Source organism: Helobdella robusta (genome assembly GCF_000326865.2).
Source record: "Helobdella robusta unplaced genomic scaffold HELROscaffold_75, whole genome shotgun sequence".
Taxonomy (NCBI): Eukaryota; Metazoa; Annelida; class Clitellata; order Rhynchobdellida; family Glossiphoniidae; genus Helobdella; species Helobdella robusta.
In genome coordinates, this window is record NW_008705426.1 from 155,063 (window position 1) to 172,146 (window position 17,084).

The 17,084-nt window shown below is 33.6% G+C and overlaps 6 protein-coding genes across 6 annotated transcripts in view; 4 read left to right on the plus strand and 2 right to left on the minus strand.

Annotated features, from left to right (window-relative positions):
- Window positions 1–281: 281 nt before the first annotated feature.
- Window positions 282–5,383, plus strand: HELRODRAFT_194375 (hypothetical protein; the record flags this gene model as incomplete). Its single annotated transcript, XM_009031511.1, has 8 exons — window positions 282–425; window positions 766–826; window positions 950–1,071; window positions 1,564–1,670; window positions 1,783–1,848; window positions 2,029–2,161; window positions 2,518–2,699; window positions 3,791–5,383. 8 exons carry the CDS (start codon window positions 282–284, stop codon window positions 5,163–5,165), a joined length of 2,190 nt encoding a protein of 729 aa, XP_009029759.1. The 3' UTR covers window positions 5,166–5,383.
- A 361-nt stretch (window positions 5,384–5,744) lies between these two features.
- HELRODRAFT_181719 (hypothetical protein) lies at window positions 5,745–6,522 on the plus strand (the record flags this gene model as incomplete). Its single annotated transcript, XM_009031512.1, has 3 exons — window positions 5,745–5,808; window positions 5,913–6,089; window positions 6,287–6,522. 3 exons carry the CDS (start codon window positions 5,745–5,747, stop codon window positions 6,520–6,522), a joined length of 477 nt encoding a protein of 158 aa, XP_009029760.1.
- A 1,131-nt stretch (window positions 6,523–7,653) lies between these two features.
- HELRODRAFT_89898 (hypothetical protein) lies at window positions 7,654–8,971 on the plus strand (the record flags this gene model as incomplete). Its single annotated transcript, XM_009031493.1, has 4 exons — window positions 7,654–7,758; window positions 8,225–8,371; window positions 8,561–8,686; window positions 8,831–8,971. 4 exons carry the CDS (start codon window positions 7,654–7,656, stop codon window positions 8,969–8,971), a joined length of 519 nt encoding a protein of 172 aa, XP_009029741.1.
- An 889-nt stretch (window positions 8,972–9,860) lies between these two features.
- HELRODRAFT_181721 (hypothetical protein) lies at window positions 9,861–12,069 on the minus strand (the record flags this gene model as incomplete). Its single annotated transcript, XM_009031513.1, has 4 exons — window positions 9,861–9,962; window positions 11,105–11,161; window positions 11,235–11,530; window positions 11,688–12,069. 4 exons carry the CDS (start codon window positions 12,067–12,069, stop codon window positions 9,861–9,863), a joined length of 837 nt encoding a protein of 278 aa, XP_009029761.1.
- A 768-nt stretch (window positions 12,070–12,837) lies between these two features.
- On the minus strand, window positions 12,838–13,903 carry HELRODRAFT_181722 (hypothetical protein; the record flags this gene model as incomplete). Its single annotated transcript, XM_009031514.1, has 4 exons — window positions 12,838–12,858; window positions 12,966–13,048; window positions 13,195–13,438; window positions 13,838–13,903. The coding sequence occupies 4 exons, from the start codon at window positions 13,901–13,903 to the stop codon at window positions 12,838–12,840; spliced, it is 414 nt and encodes a 137-aa protein (XP_009029762.1).
- A 170-nt stretch (window positions 13,904–14,073) lies between these two features.
- HELRODRAFT_187585 (hypothetical protein) overlaps window positions 14,074–17,084 on the plus strand; it is a 3,474-nt gene continuing 463 nt past the window's right edge. Inside the window, exons 1-2 of the mRNA XM_009031515.1 lie at window positions 14,074–15,300; window positions 15,437–17,084. Coding sequence (XP_009029763.1) covers window positions 14,246–15,300; window positions 15,437–15,695 — 1,314 coding nt within the window. The 5' untranslated portion in view covers window positions 14,074–14,245 and the 3' untranslated portion in view covers window positions 15,696–17,084. The remainder of the gene's footprint in view (window positions 15,301–15,436) is intronic.

Consider the following 17,084-nt stretch of genomic DNA (forward strand, 5'->3'; position numbering starts at 1 on the left):
CCGACCGATTGATCGAATTGATCGATCAGTCATTTGGTCAAAGAAACAAAATTTTTACCTTATCAGTTTAGTATTCATTAAATAACACAATAAATTATGTTTCTAAAGTGAAATTTTCACTAAACACTTTCAATTAATGATTCTCACGCTTGCGTACATATTTGAATTTAAAAATTTGCCGTCATTATTTTTAACTTTTAGTTCTTTGCTTGCCTCGTTAAGAAAACAAATTATTACTACTTGGTTGACTCTCGATTCACCTTTAAAATTTGATCTCCAAGATGCCCGGCTTGCTGGGCTCGAAGTTCGGACATTTTTTGCATCCCCATTATATAGGCAATTTGTTTTTGAGTGTCGTTTTTTTCATTTTAAAGACTTGCGAACCGTTCTGCAGCGCCATCTTTGAAGACTGCCAACTCGAATTGGTTAGTTTGTTAAACTTCCCTGATTTTTCTTTTATCACCAAGGAATTTAAAATTAAATAATAGCTCCATCATTTATGGTTTATTATTTTAATTATTTGTTATCGATTTGCAAATTTTTTAATTATTCCAATTTAATGCATGAAATAAATTGAGATCATTTTTGATCAGGTGATGAGTTTTTGTCTTTTAGTTTTATTTTTGCAAGATTCATTAGAGAGCAATAAGCTATAAATAAGTATAAACTATAAAATGAAAGAAACTAAAGTTGAAAGATAAAAACAAAAGTATTTCCGTCTATCCATTGATTTATTTATTTTATTTTTGTATCTGCACTCCCCAGAGAGAATGGGAGCTGATGACGTTCATGGGTTGTGTCATCGTCATGAAGAATAGGAAGACACGTTAGTTGAGTTATTCTTGCTTAAATTATCCTAATCTAACCCTAACCCAATTACATCTTATCACTAATTAGTTGACCCTATAGAGATAAACTAATCACCCAACTCTATTTTATTTAAAAACAGCCTCCTACAGTTTATACATCCAGACAGTCTGTATGTTTGCCAAGATGTTGAGTTCTGTCTTATTCCTTAGACAGAACCCTTTGTATGGCGCCCTCTATATCATTGCCTGTTTCTGTATGTATGTATGTATGTGTATATATATGTTTGTTTATTTGTTAATTAATTTATTTATATATAATTCATCACTTAATTTTATTATTTCATATTTGAACATTATCTAATCATATTACATCATGTTTGTAGTACATCTTATATTCCTACCTGAGCCAATATACAAGGGACCTGAGTTCATCACATATTTCAGAGGGCCTAATCTTGAGGTTGTGTGGTTGGTTGGCTGGTTGACCGGTTGTGTAAATGTTTGGTTGTTGGCTAATTGATTAATTAGTTGATTGATTGGTTGATTATATGGATAAAAGGCAGTATTAAAATCAGCATTAGCATAAACTCAAATACAGATACCAACATAATCTTTAGCAATAAAAGCACCACCAACTACATAACAAACACCAAAACTAACAACCCAGCACTCCCCTAAATAACCCCCCTCCCTCAAATAACCCCGTTCCCCCAACTAACCCCTCCTCTTAACTAACCTCCCAACTCCAATGCAGAACGAATTAGAGAGAGACAGAAGGATAGTGTGGTTGATCGAGTTCTACACTGCATGGGCACCGACGTGTGGTAACTTTGCACCACAATTCGCTGAGCTATCTGCCAAGTATGTTGCAATTATTATTATCATTATTGTTATTTCTGTTGTTGTTGGTGTTATTATTGTTGTTAGTGTTATTATTGTTGTTGGTGTTATTATTTTCTGTCGTTGTTATCAGGTTCTCGTTGGATAATTTGAAGTTTGGCAAGATGGATGTCACCAGATTTCCAGATGTTGCTAAAAAGTTATTATTATATTTTTATTGTTATTATTATTATTATTATTATAGTTATTAATTATGTTTGTCATTTTAAAATATAAAATATATCTCTATTACTCTTCCTCTAATCATTTCATGGACAAACCAACATTACAAAACAAACCAACAACATCATCAAATCAACAACAACAACATCAACAACAGATTCAACATAGACATATCATCGTGGTCCAAGCAGCTACCGACAGTCATCTTATTTCAGCAAGGCAAAGAGTTTCGTAGGCGGCCAGCCATTAATTCCAAGGGAAAGCTACTGGCCAAATTTGTCTTTTGCAAGGTTCGTCTGTCTGTATGGTTCATTTCATTAAAGGCAATGGTTACATTAATGCTGTACAGTTTTTCAATTTAAATTTTCAATTAAGAAAGAATGTTTTTTGTTGAAGATTTGAATTAATGTTAAGAATTATTCTCTCTCTCCCCCTCTCTCTCATATATTTATGTATAGCAATACTTAAAGTATTGGTATCAATATGTTTCTAGACATTCACCTTTTTTTTAACTGTACTCCATTCATAATTTTTAACTAATGCTCACAATTATTTCATCAACGAATTCGTTTATAATCATAATTTCTTCAATTATAATAGAATAATTATTAAAATAATATAAATGGAATTTTTTTTGTATTTTCAGGAGAATATAATTCGTGATTTTGAACTGTCTGCACTTTACCAACAATGCAAGAGTAACCCACTACCTATAAATAAACGCAAAGAAAAAAGAGCCCAACAGGAAAAAGATAATGCTGAAAGCTCATTGGGCGATGTAGCTGATGGCTCTCAGCCAATCAGAGAAGAGGTGGAGATTATGGATGGGTCGGAAAAACCCAAATCTGAATAAAAAATGAATCTTATTTATTTTTTAAAATCATTGTTCGATTGAATTTGTTTGATTTTTTATTGATTGTTTGACTAATTAATTTATTTATTTGCTCTTACATTGATTTGTTTTCATCATTCACAATCATTTTATTCACCTTTTTAATCATTTTTGACGTTCTTACCATCGTTATCATTGCATATATTATTATATTTCTCATTGTTGCTGATATTATTTATACATGCATACATACGTAAACATACACTCACACATGCACACACACACGTATATATATATATATATATGTGTGTGTGTGTGTGTGTATGTGAAGTTATAAGGTTGTTATTTTTCTTTTTCAAGTTTTCCAACTTCTTATCTTCGCAATCCAAATCGTGAATGAAATTTACAAGAGTCATTTTTTAAATTTATTTATTTTCCGACGTCATTACCGTGATGATGTTCAGCCACCGAGTCAGTTCAGTCGCTGGATGTGCCGTATTTCGCGCTGAATTATTTCGAGGTATTTGGAAACTGCAAATGTGATATAGCTACGTGACAAGACTGTTGTAATTTACGAAATTGTTGTGCTATTTTTAGTTTCACAATCCTTCCGCCTTAAAGGTGATACTTCATTGTATCCATTGTATGTATGTATTTGTTGTACCTGTAACGTGTTTTTGTATTTGCATAATATGTATGTGTATATTTTTATTCAGTTATATAATTATTTTTTGCGGCAGTTTTAGAATGCAAAGTGAAAAGAAGGTATCATTTTATTCTCCCAACGTCACAAGACTGGCTAATTGAAGTTTCAATATAAAGTTAGTTGATTTTATATTGCTCATTATCAATTTGTTATGTTTTATTTATATTTTAGTCTTAGTGAATTCGGTGTAATTGTAAACGTTTCGACGAATTTTGTATGCTCTCGCGAATCATTTGATAGATGGGCGCCGTACTTTTTATGCTACGTCGTCGTTTTTGAGGAGATCCGCTGCCTTCCTGCAACATTTTTGATATTCTCTGCTTACAATTCATCCTTTAATCAAATTCAATTTTGAAATAAATGCATTCCATTCCTCTCCAGAACAGCCGCACGCATGGAATTCGGAGGAAGAAAATCCAAAACTCCCTTCTCTTTGCAGGAATTTGAAAATGCACCAATTCGATTTCTACAGGAATCTCTCGTTTCTCCATCGGGTGCCGACCAGCAGAGTTCCTCTCAGTCGAGCAGTTTGGATCCTTCTGAAGATGTTCCGACAGTAGTTCAAAGTAATGTTGAAAGTAATATTGTTGCTGGTGCTGCTGCTGCTTCTGTTGGTGGTGGAGTAGAGACTTTTGATTTAGTAAATGTTAATGCTGAAAAAGAACAAAACATCGACCCAGCTGCCGACAACTCACAAGTCAGGCAAGAACCATGCACGTTCAACTGTTTGTATTGCCTGAAAAATAATCGGCTAAGAATTGAAGAAAATAATATGAACGCAGTTAGCAGTGAAGAAAAACAAAATCCCGAGTCTCTTTCAAATGAAAATGAACCAACGACGAAGACTCAGACATTTGTAAATATTCCTGCAATGAGCTTTTGTGAAATATGTGGCGCGGGCTGTCCAGAGAGGTTCTGCTTGGATTGCGGGCAACATATCTGTGTTAATTGTCTCGTTTGGCATAACAAATTCAAGGCAAACATTTCGCATAACGTTTGCGGGTTTTTTTTGAGTGATCGCAACAAGTTTAACGTTGCCGAGAATCCTGATATTAACAAGAAAAATGTTAACAAAAAATGTTCGGAGCACAAACTTTTGCAATTGAACGTTTACTGCTTAAGTTGCGATGTTTACGTCTGTGCCCAATGTTACGTGGATCAGCATCGAGATCATAAAACTGTATACATCAGAATCAAGCTTCATGAAGAGAAACTAAAGTTGGAATCGTTGATTTCTTGGTTTAAAACCTCAATAGCCGAACATGTAAGAAAATCTAAAGCTTTCAAGGAGAGTACAGTACTAGTAGACAAAGAAGAAGAAGAGGTCACATTCCAAATTAAATCTAGGGCTAATAAAGCGAAAAATGAGATCAGCAAATACGTGGAAGGACTGCTAATACAAGTTAACGAGTTTTACGCAGACTACAGGCAACAAAGAATGCGTTTTATGCACGAGTCTGAAGTTTCGCTGAGCACCATGATATCAAAATTAACTTTCCTGGAAAGCTGTCTCAGTGATTTGGACCTGGGAACAGTTACAGAGATACGTGATGATTCAGACTTGATGATTCACTCCTGGACTGCCTTCCAGTTGACGCATGAAGGCGGCGGTAGTGGTGGCGGTAGAGTAAGTTCATCAACATTCAGTAACAAAAATAATGTTGCTTTGAATCGATGCCACACCTATGAGAGCCCGCAAGACCTTCATGAAGCCATTCATCAATTGCTTGCGTACATTGGCGATATACAGTTTTAATTCTTGTCCTTATTCAGTCCTTCATCATTCATTCATTCTTTTCATACTTTTTAATAACTAACTTATCTACTCATTCGTCTATTTTAAAGTTTTGTGACGGAACTGAGAAGACTTGATTTTATGAACTTTTATTGCAAAACAGATTTTCTATTTTAATTCATATCTGTGATATTTTTGTGATTTTAACTGCAATAAAATGAAGATTTCAGATACGCAAACTTAAGTTAATTTTTTTAAATTTATTAAAAAGTTTCATAAATACAGTCGAAGTGTTTAGTGCGGGTGGGGTGAGTTGGCCCGCATGTCAATCACTTATCATCTGATGGCAGGATAATAATAATATTTATGAAAATCTGTGTGTTGAGACTTGATCAATGATTTCAAACCAAGTATTGAATGGAGTCAGTGCAAACCGCCTCTATAAATATAAGTTTTTTTTAAATTATTATCGATAGCAGATTTACTAAGTGTAGCGTTTAAATTAGAAATTTTATGATAATAATAATTATTATATAATAATTATAATATATTATATAATAATTGTTACAATATTGTAATAATAATAATAATAATAGGAATATGTTTCATAAATATCCGGCAGTTCTTACGGTATGGCTGATACTCTGCGAGACATCCCTAACAGGTTTTTCTTCTTCTAAAGTTTAGCATCAAAATACATTTTAAAATAATCAAAAATGTAGTAATTTAATTCATTTATTGATTCACTAATTTCTTTCTCGATTTCAGTATCGCAGCACTCATGCACTGAGAAGAATCTGCGTGTGATCAACCGCAAGATGTCCTGGTTCGAAGCTAGGCTGAGGTGCGCTGAGATTGCACCGAACGGCAGACTGGTTAGTATCAAAACAGCTCAGGACCAAGAGTACGTCAGAGCTTTCCTCGAGCACGACAAACCCGACATCAGTTCGTGAGAGATTTTTTCTTAAATAGTTAAAATGCCTGACGCTGCTTTAGCTGTCATCGCATTTGAATGCAGAGAGATCCTCACCGCCTACCGCGTACATGCGTGTGTGTGTGTGTGTGTGTGTGTGCGTGTGGTGTAAAAATAAAACTGAAATAAAATCACATAAAAGTGGAAATGAATTGAAAACCCGACACAGGCAACTGTGAGACAAATTATGCGGGGTACGCCTATTGGACCTCTGGACGCCTCATTAACAGGAAGTACATCTGGACCAATGAGAATCAGGAATTCAGCTACTTCAACTGGAACGGTGGCGAACCGAATGGTGCTACGAGTGGCGAGGAGTGCATTCACCTGTGGGGCAATCTGAAGTGGAATGATTTGAATTGCGATGTGTCGGTATATCATATTTGCCCGCTATGCGAATTTTGAACCTCGCACTCACATTCATTTCAATAGGGAAAAGTTTTTTAATAATTTTGGTTGAGGTGTATTTATTCTGATTTTAAATGAATTTTAAATGAATAAAGTAGTTGTGGTTGTTGTGGTTATGAATAACATACATAAATTAACAAGTGTTTGTTTGTTTCTATAATTACCGACCGATAAAATCGCTCGATAGTTTCAAGCAAACGCTGATTGGCTGGCAAATGATTACATTGTTAAGGGTAGCTGGTGCTCGTGACGTTATTGGTCGCTTCGTTAAACTTGAAATCTAAAAATAATGTTGATTTTGTAAATTAAAATAAAATGGTTATGAAATATTTTTGATTAGAAAGAGCATTCCCGCGTAAGATGATCACTAACATCGTGTTTTTAAGGGAACATTTTATGAGATGGAAACTTGTATCTGAATTGTTAAACTTTAAACTTTGCTCGAAACTGGATTTGCGTGTGTGTGCGTGTAAGTAGATTGAATTGTACATCTGCAGTTTGTATTATGATGACGACGATAGCGTTGCTGACAAGATGAAAATAAGTTGATGATGATAAAACTGATAATGATATATGATAGTGATGATTATGACGTTGAGGATGACGATAACGCTGATGGCTGAAAAAATACATAATAATAATTAATAAATAATAATGACAACGAAGATTAAGATGATGATGATGATGATGATGATGACTTTGTCTCATTACTTTTCTGTACTTTGATCTAGATCCTAATTCTAAACTTTAAATACATTTCAAACACCTGGACATATGAAAATTTTTCTCTTTCTCTCATCTCTTCTCTTCTCTTTTCTCTCTCTCTCTCTCTCTCTCTCTCTCTCTCTCTCTTTATATATATATATATATACAATCTTAGTTACTCAAACTTTTTGCCAGTTGACTTTTCGTTCGTTTGTCTGCGGTTAGATTTTGTTTTTATTAACATAATCCCAAAACACTTTGTATAACCAATTTGCAAAAGAAAACTTCATTACTATAGCTCAATTCTCACGAATCTAGCAAACAATAATTATAGTATAATATAATAATTGTAATTATATTAATGTTAATTATTATAAATAATAATTATTATAATTTTCAGCCAAACTGAGAAGAACTTGAAAGATGTCGTTTTCAAGAATCAGACACAACTTCGCTGTGGAGTGCGAGGCGATGCTGAACAAGCAGATCAACATGGAGCTGCACGCCAGCTACGTCTACCAATCCATGGTAATTAATATTCATAATCCATGGTAATTAATATTCATAATAACCCGATTAATATTCAATATTACCTAGTTAACACTCAAACAACGTAATAATGAAGTTTTAAACTTCAAAAAACTCATGTTAACTTATGGGTACGTCTTTTCCTTCCTCGTGTCTCGGCCTTTCAGACATTGGCGACCGTCGGCCTCTACAAAACCTGGTCTTTATCGCTTTGTAGTTTGTAGCAGTTGAATTGTACTGACATTCAACTATAGTGACACAAGGACTTCACGAATGTAATTCTTTGTTGACCTATGTAGGAATGTCGGAATATTTGATTCACGTTCAAACTCTTAGTTTCTCTAGTTGATGCTATCATGTCATCAATGGTATCATTCTTCTCACAAGACATCTACATGAATAACTGTAAAGCTGACTGGTTCAGTAATTTATTTATAGCCACCTAATTAATATTCATAACCCACAGGCAAGCTACTTCCACAGAGACGACGTAGCCCTGAAAGGTTTCCATAAATTTTTTCAAAAACTTTCACAAGAGGAACGCGAGCACTCGAATAAATTGATGAAATATGTTAATGAGAGGGGAGGAGCCGTTGTTTTGCATGCCGTAAATGTGGGTGGAGTTTGTATAAATTATATTAATTCATTCTTGATTAACATTTGTCTGGATTATACCAACATAAACGTGTGTGGAATATGAATGAATTTTGTTATTTTAGGAAAGGGTGGAGTTTGCAAAAATTATGTTAATGTAGGCATTATAAATTATAATAATAATAATATATTCAAAATTTATTTGCAGAAAGCGGAGAAAGATAGCTGGGGGAGTGGTTTGGAGGCGTTGGAGGCCGCCCTTCAGCTCGAAAAAACTGTCTATCAGAGTTTGCTGGACATCCACAAGATGGCCTCCTCCAATGCCGACCCCCACGTCAGTTGTGTTCTTTAGTTCGTTCGTTCATTCATTCATTTATTCATCCATTCATTCATTCATTTATTCATTCATTCACTCATTTTTCGTTTGTTAGTTTGTATATAATACAATATTATTTACAACAACATCAATAACGAACAGTTAACGAATTGGCTGGAGGATGATTTCTTGAATGAGCAAGTGGAGACCATCTACCAGATGTCCTCTCACATCACTAATCTTAAAAGAGTTGGGACCGGTCTCGGCGAATACTTATTCGATAAAGAGACACTCGATTCATGATTTAATTCTATTCGATACGATTCTATTCGATACGATTCGACTCAATTCAAATCTTTTTTTGTGATCATTTTATTCAAAATTAATTAAATTACTCAGAATCCGATGCAATATTTTTTTCTTTTTCTTGCTCATCCTTTCATTTACTCATTCATCCATCTTTTCATACATTTATCCATCCATTAATTCATTCATCAACTCATTCATCCATTCATTCCTCATCTCCACTCATTCCCTCTTAGGTTCATTCATTGAAACTACGATCACGGATCCAAATATTAATAATATATGAATCAATAATTTTGTCAGAAATAAAATATCTAGAGTTTCATCATAATTCTTTCTTCGCACCGGGTATGTATGTGTGTGTGTATGTGTGTGTGCGTAAATGTGTGTGTGTGTATATAAGAAATTCTATATTTAATTGGTTTGTTTAAGAGAACGAAACCACTATTATCTTAGCAAGCAGATAAATTATTGTGATGAATGAATGAATGAATGATTTGATGAATGAATGGGAAAATGAACGAATAAATTGACTAATGAATGAATGAATAAACGAATGAACAACAATGAACGGATGAACGAACAAACGAACGAATAAATGAACCAAAGTAAAATCGAAAGAACGAACGATTGAATAATGGTTTTTAAAAAACTTCATTTTCTACTGCGTATTTCTACGCAGATATATTTAATTTGTTAATTAAATATTTTAACAAAATTAAAATATTTTTGGAAAGCTTTAATATTGGGAAAAAGGTTCAAGTGAAAAAATTTGATTTGTAAAGTTCGATGTTTCGAGCTATCAGCTATTCACTTAACCAAATAATATTTTAACCACAACTTACCAGCCCATCTCTCTGACGTCACATCTAATTTTTTAATGACGTTACACGTTTTTACTGTTCACGTGATTTAGCTCCCTGTACATTTGATGAATGGCACATGGGGTGCAAAAGAACATGGCGCATATATCCTTCATTATCGTTCCCTGGTTTGAAGGAAATTAGGAATTAGGAAAGGATATATATATATATATATATATATATATATATATATATATATACCCTATCTATATATCCCCACACACACGCACCAAAATACACACACACACATAAATAAACAAACACATATAACAAAGAATGAGATATTTTTGCCGATAAATTGTTTGCGATGGTTGTCATAGTTGCAAAAGAAATGTGTGTAGATATGTGTGTGTGTGCGTGTGTGTGTGTGTGTGTGTGTGTGTGTGTAAAGAATTTTTAAATAAATATATCCTATTCCCCATATGTACGTTACGCTTATGTTGTTTGCAATTGGTGTTAAAATGCAAACAAAGCAAAGTGATTAGAGTATTGTGTGTGTGAGTGCGTTCGTGTGTGTGTGTGTGTACGTAAGCGCTACATAAATTATAGTTAACCTATGCAACCGTCAATATCAAAGCAAGTATCGATCCGATTATACTCGGCGGCACTACCCTTAACGAATACTGAAACGCTCCATCCCTTTTTTCACATTATAATTCTTAAAAGCTGTGATGAATACTGATGTGGGTGGATCTGATTACTTTTATTCATTTTCATAATTTTCAAACATTATTACTTTTATTGATATTATTGCTCGGTTTATACCTTTATAAAATATTTTTTTTTGGCAAAAACAGAATGATGCATATTGATCGAACTTGCGTGTTCTTACTTGTGCAATTTGTGTTTGTATTATATACACATATACACACGTGTATGTGTGTTGTGCCTAAGTGTGCGTATTTCTGTGTATGCGTGTATGTGTACAAATAATCAGCCAACCACTCAGCCAACCAATCAGCCAACCAGTCAGACAACCAAGCAAGATCGACCAATCACAAACCGACCTTGATTCCGTGTTTCATTCTGGCCTTGGTCCTGAGGGCCACAAGGAAGGTCTGGCCGCAGAGTTGCGACCCCAAGTGATATTCGCTCAGACGGAAAGAAAGTTCGCAGAGGAAGCAACTTTGACAGAAAAGACAATAGGCGCCTTTGATGGGTGGATGAAGGACAGAAGATGAATGGATGGATGGATGAAGGAACAGAAGATGAATGAATGGATGAATGAATGAATGAATAAATAGATGAATGAATGACTGCCACTAACATCCTTTGCAATCCTGAAAACACCCACACAATCCGGAACTCCAATCTCGCAAATTTTCTGGGAAAACGAGTTTATCGTAAAAATCGAAATCATCACCACTCTGTTGGGAATCGCTCCACGCATTTCTTACTCCGTTGTTGTAGTTGATGTGGCTGAAACCGTTACGTTTGTAGCGTTCACAACAAGGGCAGCGACAGTTTTTGGTAGCGTAGGTACTGTTGTTGTGGTTGTTGTTAAATAGTGTTTTCGTAGTTGTTGCTGCAACCGGTTGTCTGTCGATGATTGAGACGTTGTTGCTTGGCTGGAAGTTGTTGATGTTTCTGTTGCTGTGGCTGTTGTTGTTGTAAAAGTCATTTTCGTAACTTATTACATTCATGTTGTTGTTGATGTTGTCCTCATACGCTGGTGCAGTTGCACTCCTCGCTACTAAAAACAAAATTTTTAATAAATCCACTCTCATATCTCAGGTTTAGGACAATTTTCGCAAAATACAAGTCAAGTTACACCACCGCAAATGCAGGCTTCCAAATAACTCGAAACTAAACAAAACATCACTGAAAAAAATCCGATGTTGCAAACGAACCCTCATTAAGCTGTCCAACAGGATACAATCCACCAGCTGTCATAGGCGGGCCTCCGTAATTCCCGTAAGACGTGTGACCACGGTCGTCCCTATTATAATTAACCCCTTCATAATTATTGGTACTATAATTATTATTGTAATTATTCTTGATATTATGTTCGACATCCATCACAGTTCCAACGGGAGTCCCGGAAAGAGCTATGTTAACCGGGGAGAAGTTGTTGTTGATGGGAGTGGGAGCTCCCAATCCGGATATATTTTCCGCGGTATCCGTAACCATCGGTAGGACTTTGTTGTAGTTCGTTTTGATGGCGTTGACCGTTCTGCCTAAATTATTCAGACTGCCCTGGTGGATTGTCGGTCTTTCAGGGGTCGAGTTCATTTTCTTATTTTTTTTTTTTGAGTTTATTTATTCTTACTTTCCTGCAATTATTTTATTTTAGAGTTTTGCCATTTGTTTATTTGTTCATTTATTCGTTCCAACTTTCATTCATCTTTTTTATTCATCCACGGTTTATATTAGACTAAATTTTCTACTTTTTTCATATATGTATATATATATATATAGATATATATATATAGATATACATCCTATATATATATATATATATATATATATATATATAAATGTACCCAACCCGAATATGACGCAAAGTTTTGCCAAAAATTGATCGATGTACACACACATACACACACACACACACACACACTCACACATAATTTTATATATTGCATGCATACATGTGTATATATTTTGTTCTTTACTGAATTATATTTGATACTCTATTTATAGATATTCAATTTTTTCCTAAAACCAACCATAAATTAGTCACAAATTTGCTGATTCTTCTTCCGTTTTGGCCGGATATTTTGAAAATGAAAAATTCCTTCATTACTGCTCTGGCCTAAAACTTTGAAAGGCAAATTTTCAGACAGCTAAGGACTTTTTTTGTTTCCAAGACCGATATAACTTTTTTTATAACTGTGGATGTTGAGTTGATGTCGTTGTAGTTTTTATTGCTTTAAAGTAATTTCAAACACTTCACAAGTTTGATCTCAGCACCATTTAATAACATCGCGACAACAACAAAATAAAACAATGATTAAATACACAAGTAAACGAAATAACGCATTCGAGTTTTCTTAAAGTTTAGTTTAGATTCTTTAGAAACTGCAAAGAGAAATAATATAAATTATTATTATTAATATTAACTTTTGAATTAACTATAAAAATATTAATTATTTTATATTATTACCAAGTATAAATAATAAAACCACCATTTTTCTTTCCCTTATGGCCTGTTGGACCCATAGGAAATCGTGTACGAGTTTCTGTTTCATGTCACTAACGTCAGGAGGATCTACGATATTGCCGAGATAAAACTATTTTTCTATATTTTCCAGTCACAATTTATATATTTCCATAATCAACTATGATTTTATTAAATGAAATTATGAAATAGAATTTTATTCGCAATATATATTCGAATAATGCAAGGTTCAATACTTTTTACAATGGTCTCCGTAGAGTTTGATTCACTTGTACCATTGGAGGTTACAATTTTTGAAGTTTTATTGAGGTTTTCGTTATTTTTCTTACGAAAATGATCAAAAGTCTTCAATTTATTTTGCAATTTGTCAGAGAGAAACTTTTCTGAAAAATGTTTTTCTTCGATTTCTTCAAATATCTTTTTATAACTGGCATTCAAAGATCTGAATTGATTCCTTACATGGAAACCTTTCCACAAAGCCTGAATGTATTGTGTGTGTTTTTTGTGTATGTATGTACGTATGTATGTTTGTACGCCTATGATGCTTAGAGGTTTGTGTACTTATAATTAATAAACTTAACAACCAAAACATAACTAAATTATGCATTATTTCAATTACTTAATACATTTCTCACAATAGCATCTGTGAAAATCTCATTGAAGGGACATATAATGATTCAAATTTATGTAGAAAAAGTTGGTTAATTTGACGTTTTTAGAAAATAAAAAGCGGATTTTTACGCAATTAATTGATTAATATTACTTTTTATGTAATATAAAATGTATAAATAATGTTAAAGAATTCTTTGTTAATTATGGTTTAAAAAGTAAAATTTTTTAGAATTCAAAAACTCGTAAATGTATTTTTTAGTCAACTACCTGAAACTTTACAATCTTCGGAATTAACTCTTCCAAAGCGGGAATTTCATCAAACAAATCTTCCATTTAGTTGAAAATTCAATGAATTCGAGAAATTATTTAAAATTTTAGTCTGAAATTTCAAAATTTGTAACGAAACTGACAAAGCGGCTTCATCTTTACACATCAATTAACAAAGTTGTTTTTTTACCTGGTTGTTATGGTTACCGTTAAATGTACACTTTTTCAGACTGCGAAAGCACATCTCTCTCATCGAGCGATAATGAATTATCTAAATGTAAATCTATTCAAGTTTTAAAAGCTCATTTTTTGTGGCCTAAAAATAATTTTCTGAAATAACCGAATATTATTTTTACTTTTACTTATTTTTTTAAAAGCATTCAATCAATTAAAAAGATTTGAACAGAAATGGAATTAAGCGTCTATCTAATTCTGCTTACCGGATCAGTGCTGAGACTTCTACTTTTCGATACGGACATTGCCGTTTGGCTGTCAGATCGTAACGAACTTTCTACGCCTGTTACCAGTTGGAAACGTCTGACGGAGGGACTGACTCTGACGAGACTTGGGATTTCCCCGTACGATGGAGACGTTTACCATGAAGCTCCCCTAACTCTGGCATTCTGGGACAAAATGGATCAACTATTTGGATCATCAATTAAATATTTATTCATAATTTCTGATTTTCTAATTGGTGTTTTGCTTTATAAAATAGGTACACTGTTTGCTTCTCAAGTCCTAAATGAGCAAAACAAAGAAGCAGCAACATACCATCCAACAGCCATAGAAATAATCATAAAAAATGAAACAGTAAGAACGAACAGACTGTACACAGTGGCTGCCTACATGTTGAATCCCATCTGCATAGCTTCCTGTGTAGCTAGGAGCACTGGCATACTCAACAATCTTGCCATTGTGTTAAGCTTCCATTCAGCTTTGAGAAGGAATCGTTTGTGGATGTGCATCTCCATAGCTGGGGCCACTTATTTATCTTTGTACCCCATTGTCCTGCTGATACCACTGACAATATATTTATCAAGGAAAGATGAAGAAGAAACAAAGACAATTAAACACATCAAGATATATTCATTCTTTCAAAGTTTAATTGCCTGCATAAGTTTCTTTGGAATTTTGTTATACTTTTCACATCAAATTGAAGGAAATTGGAAATTTCTGCACTGTACATTTGGGTTCATCCTGAATGCCCCTGACCACAGCCCCAACTATGGTATATTCTGGTACTTTTTCACAGAACTGTTTGAACATTTCAGGCTGTTCTTTGTTTGTGTGTTTCAGATCCATGCATTCCTCTACGTTCTCCCTCTGTCCTGTCGTCTGGTGGCCGACCCATTCTTTGCTGCCTATTTATCGATTGCATTCACCTGTGTATTTAAAAGTTATCCTAGTTATGGGGACATGGCACTTTGGGGGTCTATGATATTTCTTTGGAGTCATACTTTTAGGTCTGTAGGTTGGTTGGATGGTGGGTTGGTAGATTGATAAGCTTGCCTGATGATTATTTCATGGATGGATCGATTAGTCAATGAATTATTTTATTAATATTTTTTAATTTGTAAAATCAAAAACCAACCCATACAGACATCTAAGAAGCAGTTTTTTATCACTAATTACACTAATTGTGGCGACCATCTTGGGCCCGGTTCTCTGGCACTTGTGGATGTATGCAGGAAGCGCCAATGCCAACTTCTACTTCGCCTCATCTCTCGCAATATCGGCCGCGCAAGTATTTATCATCTTTGATCTCCTATTTGCCTACCAGAAGAGGAAGTTGGAGTTGAAGATGGGTGTGAAACAGAAAGGCCCAGACGGAAAACCTGTCAAATATTATCTTGAGTGAATGAATGAATGAACGATTGATTGATTTTTAGTTAAGTGATTGATTATTTGAGTTGTTGATTGATTAATTTTATTGATTGACCAGAGGATTGACTGATTTTTCAGTTTGTGTGTGTTTTTCAAAATGTTAAATACAAAAAACCATTTGTATATTTTTGCCCGCCTACCTGAGAAAGTTTCAAATATCATTCAAACTTTTTCAATTTATCTGTTTGTTGATATTATTAAATCACATTCTTTCGCATTTTTTTCTTATTTAATAAGTTGTTACCTGACGGAACAAATAAACGAATGAATGAATAAATGAAAGAATGAATGAATGATTGATCGATCGTAGTCATAGTTGAACATTACTTTATCACATGCCGTCGTATAAAGAAAAAATTTTATAGAAAAGACAAATCGCATCTTAGCATCACTTACATTAGGAGAATCAAAATAAAAGTTACAATGATGACTTTCATCATTTAAATATATAAATTCTTATGTATCTTTATTTAATATATGCAGCTGTGTACGTACGCACGCATGTGTTAGACAGAAACCATCGAAACGGCAATAATCCTTATATAAATTCCTATAAAAACTCGAATTTAATGACAACAAGCGAAAGAACCTTGAGTAATAATGGTACAATTGTCACTTGCATAAGTATTATTAATATTCGCATGTTGTTGAACAGTCGTGAATTGACATTCGAGACTAAACTTTGCATGGCAAATGCATTTTTCTAAATTCAACGAAAGTTGTCTGATTCTTATGTATATATAAATATACACAGGATATAACAGTTACAAAAGGACATAATGTTAATGAAAAAAGCCAGTGATGCGGAATGAGTTAGTTGAGTTTTATGATAAACACGCTAATATATATATATATATATATATACATAAATATGTATATTTTTTGTGTGTATGTATGTATATACATAGCTTATCACACCTAATATTAATAATATTGAAACATAGATGATGATGATGGAAATAAGAAACACAGCTTAACACCGGGTGAGCGGTTAACATAATGATAATGAACGCTAATGACACTAGCAATAAGTATATATAATAAGTATAGCATGATCATTGATGTCAGGTTTATAGTTAAACTTGATTTGGTACGAAATATAAAAAGCATTACGTATGCGTATCAATGCCTATCTGCCTACAATGTCAATAACTAACTTCCAGTTGATAGTATATTAAAAATAAATTAAAATAATTAAAAGATAATCATGTTAAGGTGTTTTCTGAATAAAGAATCTCGAAAATTATTACCGTTAAATAAGAACATTTGAACAAACTAATTTTAACTCACTAGTTACTACATATAAAAATAAATACGACTGTGCTGGCAAAAAATCGAAAACTAGGTAAAACCATTGTGAATA